Below are 12,470 nucleotides of genomic sequence, written 5' to 3'. Positions count from 1 at the left end.
GACATAAAATGTACATATATTGCATGATCCTTCCACAGCAATGGAATTGTGTGCAGTTTATGCTTACTGTACTGTGTATAACTATAAAATGTTGCTGTAAAGTAGTTACATAGATAAATGTTTAACCTGTACATACTGGTACCGTAGCTCCTTAACTCTGTCCTCATTCCTTTGGAATGGTACACGGTACAGCTGTTTCATACTCATCTGGTTTCTATGCAGCACCCTGTCGATGGTTGAGATGCTAACCGTATGGATGTTTTCAAAGACATTGTCGTCTTCTATAATGGTCCTTTTGTATTTCCCTGAGTCTCATGGCATTGTTTGCTCGGACTATGGTGCAAATAGCCTCCTCCTGTTGAGGTGTGAAAAGGCGTCCTCTGCCACTGGTTTGAGGTAATCTTGCAGTCCTATGTGGGGAAATGCAGTGATGCATCGCACACTTTCACATAGACAAAAACTATGCGAATACACATTTTACTGTAAAACATACAAGTGGGTGCATGTAAGCTGCAGTATGTATCTGTATAGAGTATATTTCTGTATGCTGTGAAATACAAGTGGACTACTGTAATATGAAGCATTGTAGGAAGTATACAGTATACTGCTTATATACAGTAACAGTGCACTGTACATTGGTGGACATACCTTTTCTCTCTTTGAAACGTTTTAACTATTGAGGCCACGGTTGATCTCCCAATATTCGGCTGCACCCTTCGACCCGCCTCAGCCATTGTAAGGCCATGATTGACAACATGGTCTACAATAGTGGCCCTTATGTCATTAGATATGCGCCTATGTCCTCTTCTGCCTCTTCCTCTGTTTTGCCTTCCACCACGCATCCTTGCTCCTCTTCTTCCTCCTCTTGGCTGTTGACCCTGTTCGTTTCCTGGTCCATCCATTATTGGAAAATTGCAACTCTGTGTTGTGGTCTGTCTATATATGCTTGCCAATTGATTCTTCATGAGATGCACATTTGAGCAATTTAGACAACTGGTTGATTGTTGGTTGAACTAACACTTTACATTCCTTCATGAGTGAGGGTCAATTTCACCTGCACGATTCATCAATTCATGTTTTTGTACAAAAGGTCTAATAGAAATGTGTGTAAAACTATGCTTGACAGTTTATGACAAATAGTTCAACAATTTTGCATGTAATGGCTTATGCAAGGAACTAATGCCTAGATGTTTTGACTATTCAACAGAGAATCATCTACTATATTTTACTATATTTTGATCAACATGACATGAGCAATTGATAATGTGGAAAAAAGCTGACACTTGTACATTATCAATTGCAATTTGTTCAAAGGAATAAGAAATGGCTTTAATTATGTGCACAAGTGACTAGATGATTTGGAATTTGTACAAGTAGTATCAAGAATTGCACTTTTGATCTAAGAAATGCACCAAAGCGACTGAGAAAAACTGTAATCCCAATGGGAAGTCAAAAACATGAAGAAAGATGGGATTTCAAACCTCGTATAAGAAATGAAACACAAATATACCACTTAGGCTGGACATTCACATGAGCAACACAAACACAGTTAGGCTGGACATTCACATGAGCAACACAAACACAGTTAGACTGGACATTCACATGAGCAACACAAACACAGTTAGGCTGGACATTCACATGAGCAACACAAACACAGTTAGACTGGACATTCACATGAGCAACACAAACACAGTTAGACTGGACATTCACATGAGCAACACAAACACAGTTAGGCTGGACATTCACATGAGCAACACACGGCCTAACTTCACCCATTCTCTACCAAGTTATCCAGCAACCTAGTTTAGACTGGACATAATATAAAAAAACAGTTAGGCTGGACATTCAATTGAACACAAACACATCATACTGTATATTTTTTTCACAGAGATTTCAAAACAAACACAGTAGATGGACATTTCTCTCCACGGCCTGCTTTTTCACCAGTTGGAATCTACTTTAGTTATCCAGACCTAAGTTTGATACATATAAAGCATGTAAGGGTGGTTTCCCAGACAGACTTAGTCTATTTCTAAACTAACACACAGTAGAGGTTGTCCCTTGGAGGTGCTTCTTAGTCCAGGGAGATCGGCCCATAGAGAAGCACCTGTTTTCCAGGGAGATCGGCCCATAGAGAAGCACCTGTTTTCCAGGGAGATCGGCCCATAGAGAAGCACCTGTTTTCCAGGGAGATCGGCCCATAGAGAAGCACCTGTTTTCCAGGGAAATCGGCCCATAGAGAAGCACCTGTTTTCCAGGGAGATCGGCCCATAGAGAAGCACCTGTTTTCCAGGGAGATCGGCCCATAGAGAAGCACCTGTTTTCCAGGGAGATCGGCCCATAGAGAAGCACCTGTTTTCCAGGGAGATCGGCCCAAAGAGAAGCACCTGTTTTCCAGGGAGATCGGCCCATAGAGAAGCACCTGTTTTCCAGGGAAATCAGCCCATAGAGAAGCACCTGTTTTCCAGGGAAATCAGCCCATAGAGAAGCACTTGTCAGTCCAGGGAAATCAGCCCATAGAGAAGCACTTGTCAGTCCAGGGAAATCAGCCCATAGAGAAGCACTTGTCAGTCCAGGGAAATCAGCCCATAGAGAAGCAATTGTCAGTCCAGGGAAATCAGCCCATAAAGAAAGGAGCTACACAGTACACACATTGTAAAATATGTTTTATAAAAAAGGTGCTATCTAGAACCTAAAAGGGTTCTTTGGTTGTCCCCATAGGAGAACCCTTTGAAGAGCCCTTTTTTGTTCCAGGAATAACCCTTTCCACAGAGGATCCTACAAGGAACCAAAACGGGTTCTCCTACGGAGACAACTGAAGAACCCTTTGGAACTCTTTTTAATTATTTGTGAAATGTGTGACCATTCAGCCATGGCCTTAGATAAGTGTCTTCTTAATAACAGCTAAGATGCTACTAGCTACTAGTACCTTCACAGAGCTCAGATAAGTATATTCTTAATTAAGGATGACTCCCACAATGTACCAATATTCTAACATACACGTCTGTACTTAGACGTCAGTTTGGCATAAAGGAGAGGGCACTGCCTTATCCACTGGCTGCCCTAGCGTAAACATCCCCCGGACACAAACTAGTAGCTAGCTAGATGGAGATCACTGAGGTTATTTTTAATGAGTCCATTTCACAACTGCCTTCACTAAAACCACTGCAAAGGTCTTGCCTGCAAACTTTGGTTTAGAATCATGACCTTCTGGCATGTCTGCCTACAGGTTATGGTAAGAGTTTTTCATGAGCACAATTCCTGCCTGCATTTTCATCTCCACATAGCCACACTGGTGATTTGTTGGGAGAGTTGTCTGTCTGAAGAGGACCCTCACTGATTTTTTTCTCCCCTTTTCAAAATTACCAAGACAGTCCATCATGATTCCCAGACCCTAGTCACTGCTGTAGCCTACACCCTCAGAAAAAAGTGCTATCTAGAACCTAAAAGGGTTCTTCGTCTGTCCCCATAGGAGACCCCTTCGAATAGCCCCTATTAGTTCCAGGTAGAACCCTTTGGGTTTCATGTAGAACCCTTTTCACATAGGATTCTAACTGGAACTAAAAAGAGTTCTACCTGGAACCAAAAATGTTTCTACTGAGGAAACAAAAAGGGTTCCCGAACACAACGATGATGACTTTGATCACAATCCTGTATTAGAGACACAGATAGACTGACATGAGAATGTATTGTAGTATACACTGATCACACTGATCACATCCAGATGAATGTCTGAGGCACCCACATAATCTTCAGTGGAGTTGACTGAGTATTGAGGTTGAATTTGAAGTATAACAGGAAGGATTTTCATCTCATTGTATTATACAAAGCCTTGGCGCCGAGATGGGTGCCACACTGGCCAGCTTGAATGGAAATGATTTCTGGCAGCCTGTCCTTTGTTCAATGGGTATTTATCCTCCTACAAATGTCCAAATATTTTTTAAATCTTTCTATCTCTAAAATACTAAAGAGATGTAGGTAAAGTACATTTTGGGCACATTTCTCAAAGGAAAATGTTATTTAGAATAAAAAATGTACAACATATCAAGAATTCCCTCTGGGCAAGTTTGGAGAATCTAAGGATCGCCGCACATAAATTGAAGAAAAATAGTTGGCAAAAGTCTAACTTTGGGGAAATGGCATTTGAAGACAAGTACACTGAATTTAGACTACCACACACCAAACACCAAACCCTATTTAGACTTGATCACCATCTCTTCAATGTAAGTTACTGCATACAGCTCTGGAAAACATTGAGACCACTGCAAAAGTTTCTCTGGTTTTACTATAAGTATGTGTTTGGGTAAAATTACAATTTCTGTTTTATTCTATAAACTCCTGACAACATTTCTCCCAGATTCCAAATAAAAATATTGTCATTTAGAGCATTTATTTGCAGAAAATGACAACTGGTCAAAATAGCAAAAGTGTTGTGCGAGACACTGTGGCTTGTAGGCCTCTCCAGGTCTTGCACCCACTGGGAAATTTGGCAGAGGATGGGTGATGATCTGGGGGTGCTTCAGTAAGGCAGGAATCAGACAGACTTGTCTTTGTGAAGGACGCATGAATCAAGCCACGTACAAGGTTGTCCTGGAAGACAATGTTCCCCAACTCTGAGGATTGGTTTTTCCAGCAGGACAATGCTCCATGCCACACAGCCAGGTCAATCAAGGTGTGGATGGAGGACCTAGAGGAGAAAGAAACGCACCTATTTAGGTGCTGGCTAGCGGAGTAGAACACTTAGAAAAATAAAGGAGAGCCTCACACTCTAGGAGCTCAGATGCAATAAAGCTGTCTTCATCAGGGTATAATGACAAACACTGCGAGATGACTCATCTCACCAGATCAAGACCCTGTCATGGCTAGCCCAGTCTCCAGACCTGAACCCCATTGAAAACCTCTGGAATGTGATCAAGAGGAAGATGGATGGTCACAAGCCATCAAACACAGACGAGCTGCTTGAATTTTTGCGCCAGGAGTGGCATAAAGTCACCCAACATCAATGTGAAAGACTGGTGGAGAGCATGCCAAGACGCATGAAAGCTGTGAATGAAAATCAGGGTTATTCCACCAAATATTGATTTCTGAACTCTTCCTAAGTTAAAACGTTAGTATTGTGTTGTTAAAAAATGAATATGAACTTATTTCCTTTGCATTATTCGAGGTCTGACAATGCATCTTTTTTGTTATTTTGACCAGTTGCATTTTCGGCAAATAAATGCTCTAAATTACAATATTCTTATTTGGAATTTGGGAGAAAAATTGTCAGTAGTTTATAGAATAAAACAGAAATGTTAATTTTACCCAAACACATACCTATAAATAGTCAAACCAGAGAAACTGATCATTTTTCAGTGGTCTCTTCATTTCTTTCAGAGCTGTATAGTCCAGATTGCTACATTCTCTATGAAACAGGCTTTGAACTTATGGATGTACTCTACCAGTCAAAGATATTAGAACACCTACTCATTTTAGGGTTTTTCTTTATTTTTACTATTTTCTACATTGTAGAATAATAGCGAAGACATCAAAACTAGGAAATAACATGTATGGAATCATGTAGTAACCAAAAAAGTGTTATAACGAATCCAAAAGGCTAATTACATTGCTGTTGCCCTAGGACACTCCTTCTGTATGTAGCAGTGTCAATGGGGTCAGGGTGTACATGTTAGAGGTCACTTTAATAAATTGTTCTTTCCTCCATCTCACTCTCTCTCTCTCTCTCTCTCTCTCTCTCTCTCTCTCTCTCTCTCTCTCTCTCTCTCTCTCTCTCTCTCTCTCCACACACACTCTCTCCCTTTCCTCTCCTCTCCCCTTCTCTCTCACACCTTCACACACACTCTCCCTTCCTCTCCTCTCCCCTTCTATCTCCCTTTCCTCTCCTCTTCTCTCTCTCACACTCTCTCACCTTCAATCGCTCTCTCTCTCTCACACCTTCACACACACACACACTCTCACACCTTCACACACACTCTCTCACATCTTCACACACACACACTCTCTCACACCTTCACACACACTCTCTCACACCTTCACACACACACACTCTCTCTCCCTCTCTCCCATTCTCTCTCTCGCTCATCTTCTCTCCCTCTCCCATTCTGTCTCTCTCCTTCTCTCTCCCTCTCCTCTCCCCTTCTCTCTCTCTCTCACCCTCCCTCTCTTCTCCCCTTCTCTCTCCCTCTCTTCTCCCCTTCTCTCTCTCTCTCACCCTCCCTCTCTTCTCCCCTTCTCTCTCCCTCTCTTCTCCCCTTCTCTCTCTCTCTCACCCTCCCTCTCCTCTCCCCTTCTCTCTCTCTCTCACCCTCCCTCTCCTCTCCCCTTCTCTCTCTCTCTCACCCTCCCTCTCCTCTCCCCTTCTCTCTCCCTCTCCTCTCCCCTTCTCTCTCTCTCTCACCCTCTCCTCTCCCCTTCTCTCTCTCTCTCACCCTCCCTCTCCTCTCCCCTTCTCTCTCTCTCTCACCCTCCCTCTCCTCTCCCCTTCTCTCTCCCTCTCTTCTCCCCTTCTCTCTCTCTCTCACCCTCCCTCTCCTCTCCCCTCCTCTCTCTCTCTCTCACCCTCCCTCTCCTCTCCCCTTCTCTCTCTCTCTCACCCTCTCCTCTCCCCTTCTCTCTCTCTCTCACCCTCCCTCTCCTCTCCCCTTCTCTCTCTCTCTCACCCTCCCTCTCCTCTCCCCTTCTCTCTCTCTCTCACCCTCCCTCTCCTCTCCCCTTCTCTCTCCCTCTCCTCTCCCCTCTCTCTCTCTCTCACCCTCCCTCTCCTCTCCCCTTCTCTCTCTCTCTCACCCTCCCTCTCCTCTCCCCTTCTCTCTCCCTCTCCTCTCCCCTTCTCTCTCTCTCTCACCCTCCCTCTCCTCTCCTCTTCTCTCTCTCACACTCTCTCCCCCCAGGTCTGTTGGGCTGCAGACGTTTCCAGTCCTCAGTAGTGAACTACAGTACTCTGCTACTAGAGGAGGACATGGGTCTTCTCTACGTGGGGGCCCGAGGGGCCGTGTTCGCTCTCAACGCCACAGACATCTCAGACAGCACAGCTCGCACTGTAAGAGAGAGAGAGAGTGTGATATCAGGGAACTTACAGTAGATCATTTAGGATCCTACCCCTCCCAGGTCTTTTACACTGAACACCTCTATTGCTAGGTTAACAAACCCACCTTGTACCATCTAGGGCTGGCACGATTACCGGATCATCGTTTAACCCACCAGTATGGATGAAGACCGTCATGAAAATGAAATAACCGTCATGACCTTTATATTTTTGGGTGGATCTTACAGCTGACTGAAGACGGGACAGCTGAGCGTTCGTGCGTTCGTGCAGTCCAGTTCATTTCCGCGGTGACATGGACTCTTTACAATGTGATGAGACTATGTTTCTCCTTGCTGAAAAAGGCAAGGTGTTGTAGCAAACGAGTCAAATGTTTGCCTCGGCTCCTTCACTGGAGCTGCAGCACATGCAGTCAGGAGGGCGGAGGATAATTCCTCACATAGATTCAAATCTAATTTTATTTGGCACATGCTTCGTAAACAACAGGTGTAGACTAACAGTGAAATGAGTAACAATAACGTGTCTATATACAAGGGCTACCCGTACTGGGTAATGATAACTTGGCTATATACAAGGGGTACCAGTACTGGGTAATGATAACTTGGTTATATACAAGGGCTACCCGTACTGGGTAATGATAACTTGGTTATATACAAGGGCTACCCGTACTGGGTAATGATAACTTGGCTATATACAAGGGCTACCCGTACTGGGTAATGATAACTTGGCTATATACAAGGGCTACCCGTACTGGGTAATGATAACTTGGCTATATACAAGGGGTACCAGTACTGGGTAATGATAACTTGGCTATATACAAGGGGTACCAGTACTGGGTAATGATAACTTGGTTATATACAAGGGCTACCCGTACTGGGTAATGATAACTTGGCTATATACAAGGGCTACCCGTACTGGGTAATGATAACTTGGCTATATACAAGGGGTACCAGTACTGGGTAATGATAACTTGGCTATATACAAGGGGTACCAGTACTGGGTAATGATAACTTGGCTATATACAAGGGCTACCCGTACTGGGTAATGATAACTTGGCTATATACAAGGGGTACCAGTACTGGGTAATGATAACTTGGCTATATACAAGGGGTACCAGTACTGGGTAATGATAACTTGGCTATATACAAGGGGTACCAGTACTGGGTAATGATAACTTGGCTATATACAAGGGGTACCAGTACTGGGTAATGATAACTTGGCTATATACAAGGGGTACCAGTACTGGGTAATGATAACTTGGCTATATACAAGGGGTACCAGTACTGGGTAATGATAACTTGGCTATATACAAGGGGTACCAGTACTGGGTAATGATAACTTGGCTATATACAAGGGGTACCAGTACTGGGTAATGATAACTTGGCTATATACAAGGGGTACCAGTACTGGGTAATGATAACTTGGCTATATACAAGGGGTACCAGTACTGGGTAATGATAACTTGGCTATATACAAGGGGTACCAGTACTGGGTAATGATAACTTGGCTATATACAAGGGGTACCAGTACTGGGTAATGATAACTTGGTTATATACAAGGGCTACCCGTACTGGGTAATGATAACTTGGTTATATACAAGGGCTACCAGTACTGAGTAATAATGATAACTTGGTTATATACAAGGGCTACCAGTACTGAGTAACAATAACGTGTCTATATACAAGGGGTTCCAGTACTGGGTAATGATAACGTGGCTATATACAAGAGGTACCCATACTGGGTAATGATAACCTGGTTATATACAAGGGCTACCAGCACTAGGTAATGATAACTTGGTTATATACAAGGGCTACCCGTACTGGGTAATGATAACTTGGTTATATACAAGGGCTACCCGTACTGGGTAATGATAACTTGGTTATATACAAGGGGTACCAATACTGGGTAATGATAACTTGGCTATATACAAGGGGTACCAGTACTGGGTAATGATAACTTGGTTATATACAAGGGGTACCAATACTGGGTAATGATAACTTGGCTATATACAAGGGGTACCAGTACTGGGTAATGATAACTTGGTTATATACAAGGGGTACCAATACTGGGTAATGATAACTTGGTTATATACAAGGGGTACCAATACTGGGTAATGATAACTTGGTTACATACAAGGGCTACCAGTACTGAGTAATAATGATAACTTGGTTATATACAAGGGCTACCAGTACTGAGTAACAATAACGTGTCTATATACAAGGGGTTCCAGTACTGGGTAATGATAACGTGGCTATATACAAGAGGTACCCATACTGGGTAATGATAACCTGGTTATATACAAGGGCTACCAGCACTAGGTAATGATAACTTGGTTATATACAAGGGCTACCAATACTGGGTAATGATAACCTGGTTATATACAAGGGCTACCAGCACTAGGTAATGATAACTTGGTTATATACAAGGGGTACCAGTACTGGGTAATGATAACTTGGTTATATACAAGGGGTTCCAGTACCGGGTAATGATAACGTGGCTATATACAAGGGGTACCCATACTGGGTAATGATAACCTGGTTATATACAAGGGCTACCAGCACTAGGTAATGATAACCTGGTTATATACAAGGGCTACCAGTACTGAGTAATGATAACTTGGCTCACTTCTCTTCAATGATTTTAAAGATATGACTGATGTGAAAAATGTGGTCGAACTCCTTCTTGTAGTGAACGAGTGTACACCTCAAGAGAAAGGAGATTGGGACGCAGTGACTGTTTCTCCAGGAGCATTAGCCTACTGTCTAGTTGTACCTTATGGAACATAATAATGAAGATCTGTATGTAGCCACACTAGGACAGAAACTCAACACCCTGTTTCACCTGACACCCTGCCATAAAAATGTTGGAAATCTTGAACCCTTGTTAATGTTCTGGTCTCTCTCTCTTTCTCTCTTTCTTTCTCTCTTTGTCTCTCCCTCTGTCTGCCTCTCTCTTTCTCTCTCTCTCTCTGTGTCTTTCTCTGTCTTCATCTCTGTATCTGTCTCCATCTCTCCCTCTCCCTCTCTCTCTGTCTGTCTCTCCCTCCCTCCCTCCCTCCCTCCCTCCCTCCCTCCCTCCCTCCCTCCCTCCCTCCCTCCCTCCCTCCCTGTCTGTCTGTCTGTCTGTCTGTCTGTCTGTCTGTCTGTCTGTCTGTCTGTCTGTCTGTCTGTCTGTCTGTCTGTCTGTCTGTCTGTCTGTCTGTCTGTCTCCATCCATCCATCTCTCTCTGTCTCTCTCTCTCTATATATATATATTGTATCAGATTGAATGGGAAGCCTCGGAGGAGCAGAAGCAGCAGTGTCTGAGCAAAGGGAAAGACGATAAGGTATGTCTTTCTCTCTTTTTTCTCATCCATCCTCTCCACTTTCTCTCTCTTTCTGTCTCCCTCCCTCTCTCCCTCCATCTTTCTCTCTCCAAGGGAGGTTTAAATCTACTAATCTGAATATGTGTGGGAATTCTATCTCATGTATCATTCTTCATAAACAGTTTAACTCTCTCTCTAAACAACCTTATTCTCTCTCTCTTTCTCTCTCCCACCCTCTCTCCCTCTCTCTCTCTATCTCTCTATCTAATCTCTCCCCCTCTATCTCTCTCCCCTTCTCTCTTGCTTTCTCACTCGCTCTCTCTAGCTCTCTGTCTCTCTGCCTCTCTCCCTAGATCTCTCTCTCCCTCACTCTCTATCTCTCTCTCTCCCTCGCTCTCTCTCTCTCTCTCTCTCTCTCTCTCCCTCTTGTTGATATATTATCTCTCTCTCAACAGACAGAGTGTTATAACCACATCAGGTTTCTCCAGAGATTTAATTCCACTCATCTCTACATGTGTGGGACTCACGCCTTCAAACCTCTTTGTGCGTACATAGTAAGTAACCTGCAGTACAGTACACAACCTACACACACTCATAGAATAAAAAATTATACATATTTTATGCATGTTCAAAGGTAATTTCATGTTCCAGCTAACTAACTCCTGCATGGTATTGTGTGGGTCTACTCTCTCCCTCTTTCCACAGTAATTGACACAATATGAACCATATTATGCTCTACCACTGTGTTACTAGCCTCCGTAACCTCCTGTTCTCCTGTGTAGGATGAGGAGAGTTTTAAAGTGTCGTCTGAGTTTGAGGAGGGTAGAGAGAAGTGTCCGTATGGACCTGCAACAGGCTACACTGGCCTCATCGTGGGTAAAACAACCATTCTTAGACCCTGTATATACGACTAGTGTATATCCTTTATTGAGATGTGTTCTGTCACCAAACATGGGACCAATGTTTCTGGCCAGGTGTAGATGCAAAAAAGTACAACAACAAAAAAAGAACACACATTTTAACACTCATTTTATGGGGGGCATATTATTCACAATTTAAGTTTATGCTCAATGCTAATGTGTCATACTTGTTCTGCAATGTAAACTTACCAATAACCATTGCTGTTCCTGTATTGTTCCAGACCAGCAGATGTACACGGCGTCTCAGTATGAGTTCCAGTGCTCTCCGGACATCCGGCGTAACGACCCCTATCCCATGGTGAGGACAGAGGAGGCACCCACTCGCTGGTTTCATGGTGAGTTCCCCGGGGCTACAACGGCTCCTCTCAAAGAACCTATACCCATAGCCTCTTCCCTCTGATTGGAAGGACCATACTGGCCAAAGAACCAATGTTCATTTTCATGCTCAAGTCACCTGGTCTTCATTGCACCTGGTCTTCAAGTCACCTGGTCTTCATGTCACCTGGTCTTCAAGTCACCTGGTCTTCATGTCACCTGGTCTTCAAGTCACCTGGTCTTCATGTCACCTGGTCTTCAAGTCACCTGGTCTTCAAGTCACCTGGTCTTCATGTCACCTGGTCTTCAAGTCACCTGGTCTTCATGTCACCTGGTCTTCAAGTCACCTGGTCTTCATGTCACCTGGTCTTCAAGTCACCTGGTCTTCATGTCACCTGGTCTTCAAGTCACCTGGTCTTCATGTCACCTGGTCTTCATGTCACCTGGTCTTCATGTCACCTGGTCTTCAAGTCACCTGGTCTTCATGTCACCTGGTCTTCAAGTCACCTGGTCTTCATGTCACCTGGTCTTCAAGTCACCTGGTCTTCATGTCACCTGGTCTTCAAGTCACCTGGTCTTCATGTCACCTGGTCTTCATGTCACCTGGTCTTCATGTCACCTGGTCTTCAAGTCACCTGGTCTTCATGTCACCTGGTCTTCATGTCACCTGGTCTTCAAGTCACCTGGTCTTCAAGTCACCTGGTCTTCAAGTCACCTGGTCTTCATGTCACCCTGCCTTGACTATAGCAGCAGCTTCTGTTCTGCCTCTTATTAAATATGGATATGTTCTATTTCCGGGAAAAGCAATATTTTAGAATGGATCATTCCTGACTCTCAGTGTGTTTCTGTTTCCCCAGAGGCTGACTTTGTGGGCAGTGCCCTGGTGAGG

The 12,470-nt window shown here is 43.8% G+C and overlaps 1 protein-coding gene across 1 annotated transcript in view; it reads left to right on the top strand.

Annotated features, from left to right (window-relative positions):
* The window catches only part of LOC118373051 (semaphorin-4G-like), a 54,925-nt gene that overhangs the window by 14,873 nt on the left and 27,582 nt on the right, over positions 1 to 12,470 (top strand). Inside the window, exons 3-8 of the mRNA XM_052498782.1 lie at positions 6,891 to 7,039; positions 10,305 to 10,367; positions 10,802 to 10,900; positions 11,129 to 11,222; positions 11,488 to 11,601; positions 12,439 to 12,470. The exon at positions 12,439 to 12,470 is cut by the window's right edge and continues 123 nt beyond it. Coding sequence (XP_052354742.1) covers positions 6,891 to 7,039; positions 10,305 to 10,367; positions 10,802 to 10,900; positions 11,129 to 11,222; positions 11,488 to 11,601; positions 12,439 to 12,470 — 551 coding nt within the window. The remainder of the gene's footprint in view (positions 1 to 6,890; positions 7,040 to 10,304; positions 10,368 to 10,801; positions 10,901 to 11,128; positions 11,223 to 11,487; positions 11,602 to 12,438) is intronic.

Source organism: Oncorhynchus keta, chromosome 36, assembly GCF_023373465.1.
Source record: "Oncorhynchus keta strain PuntledgeMale-10-30-2019 chromosome 36, Oket_V2, whole genome shotgun sequence".
In the NCBI taxonomy this organism is placed as follows: Eukaryota; Metazoa; Chordata; class Actinopteri; order Salmoniformes; family Salmonidae; genus Oncorhynchus; species Oncorhynchus keta.
Note: the sequence above shows the minus strand (reverse complement) of the source record. Positions and strands in the feature narration are given on the sequence as shown.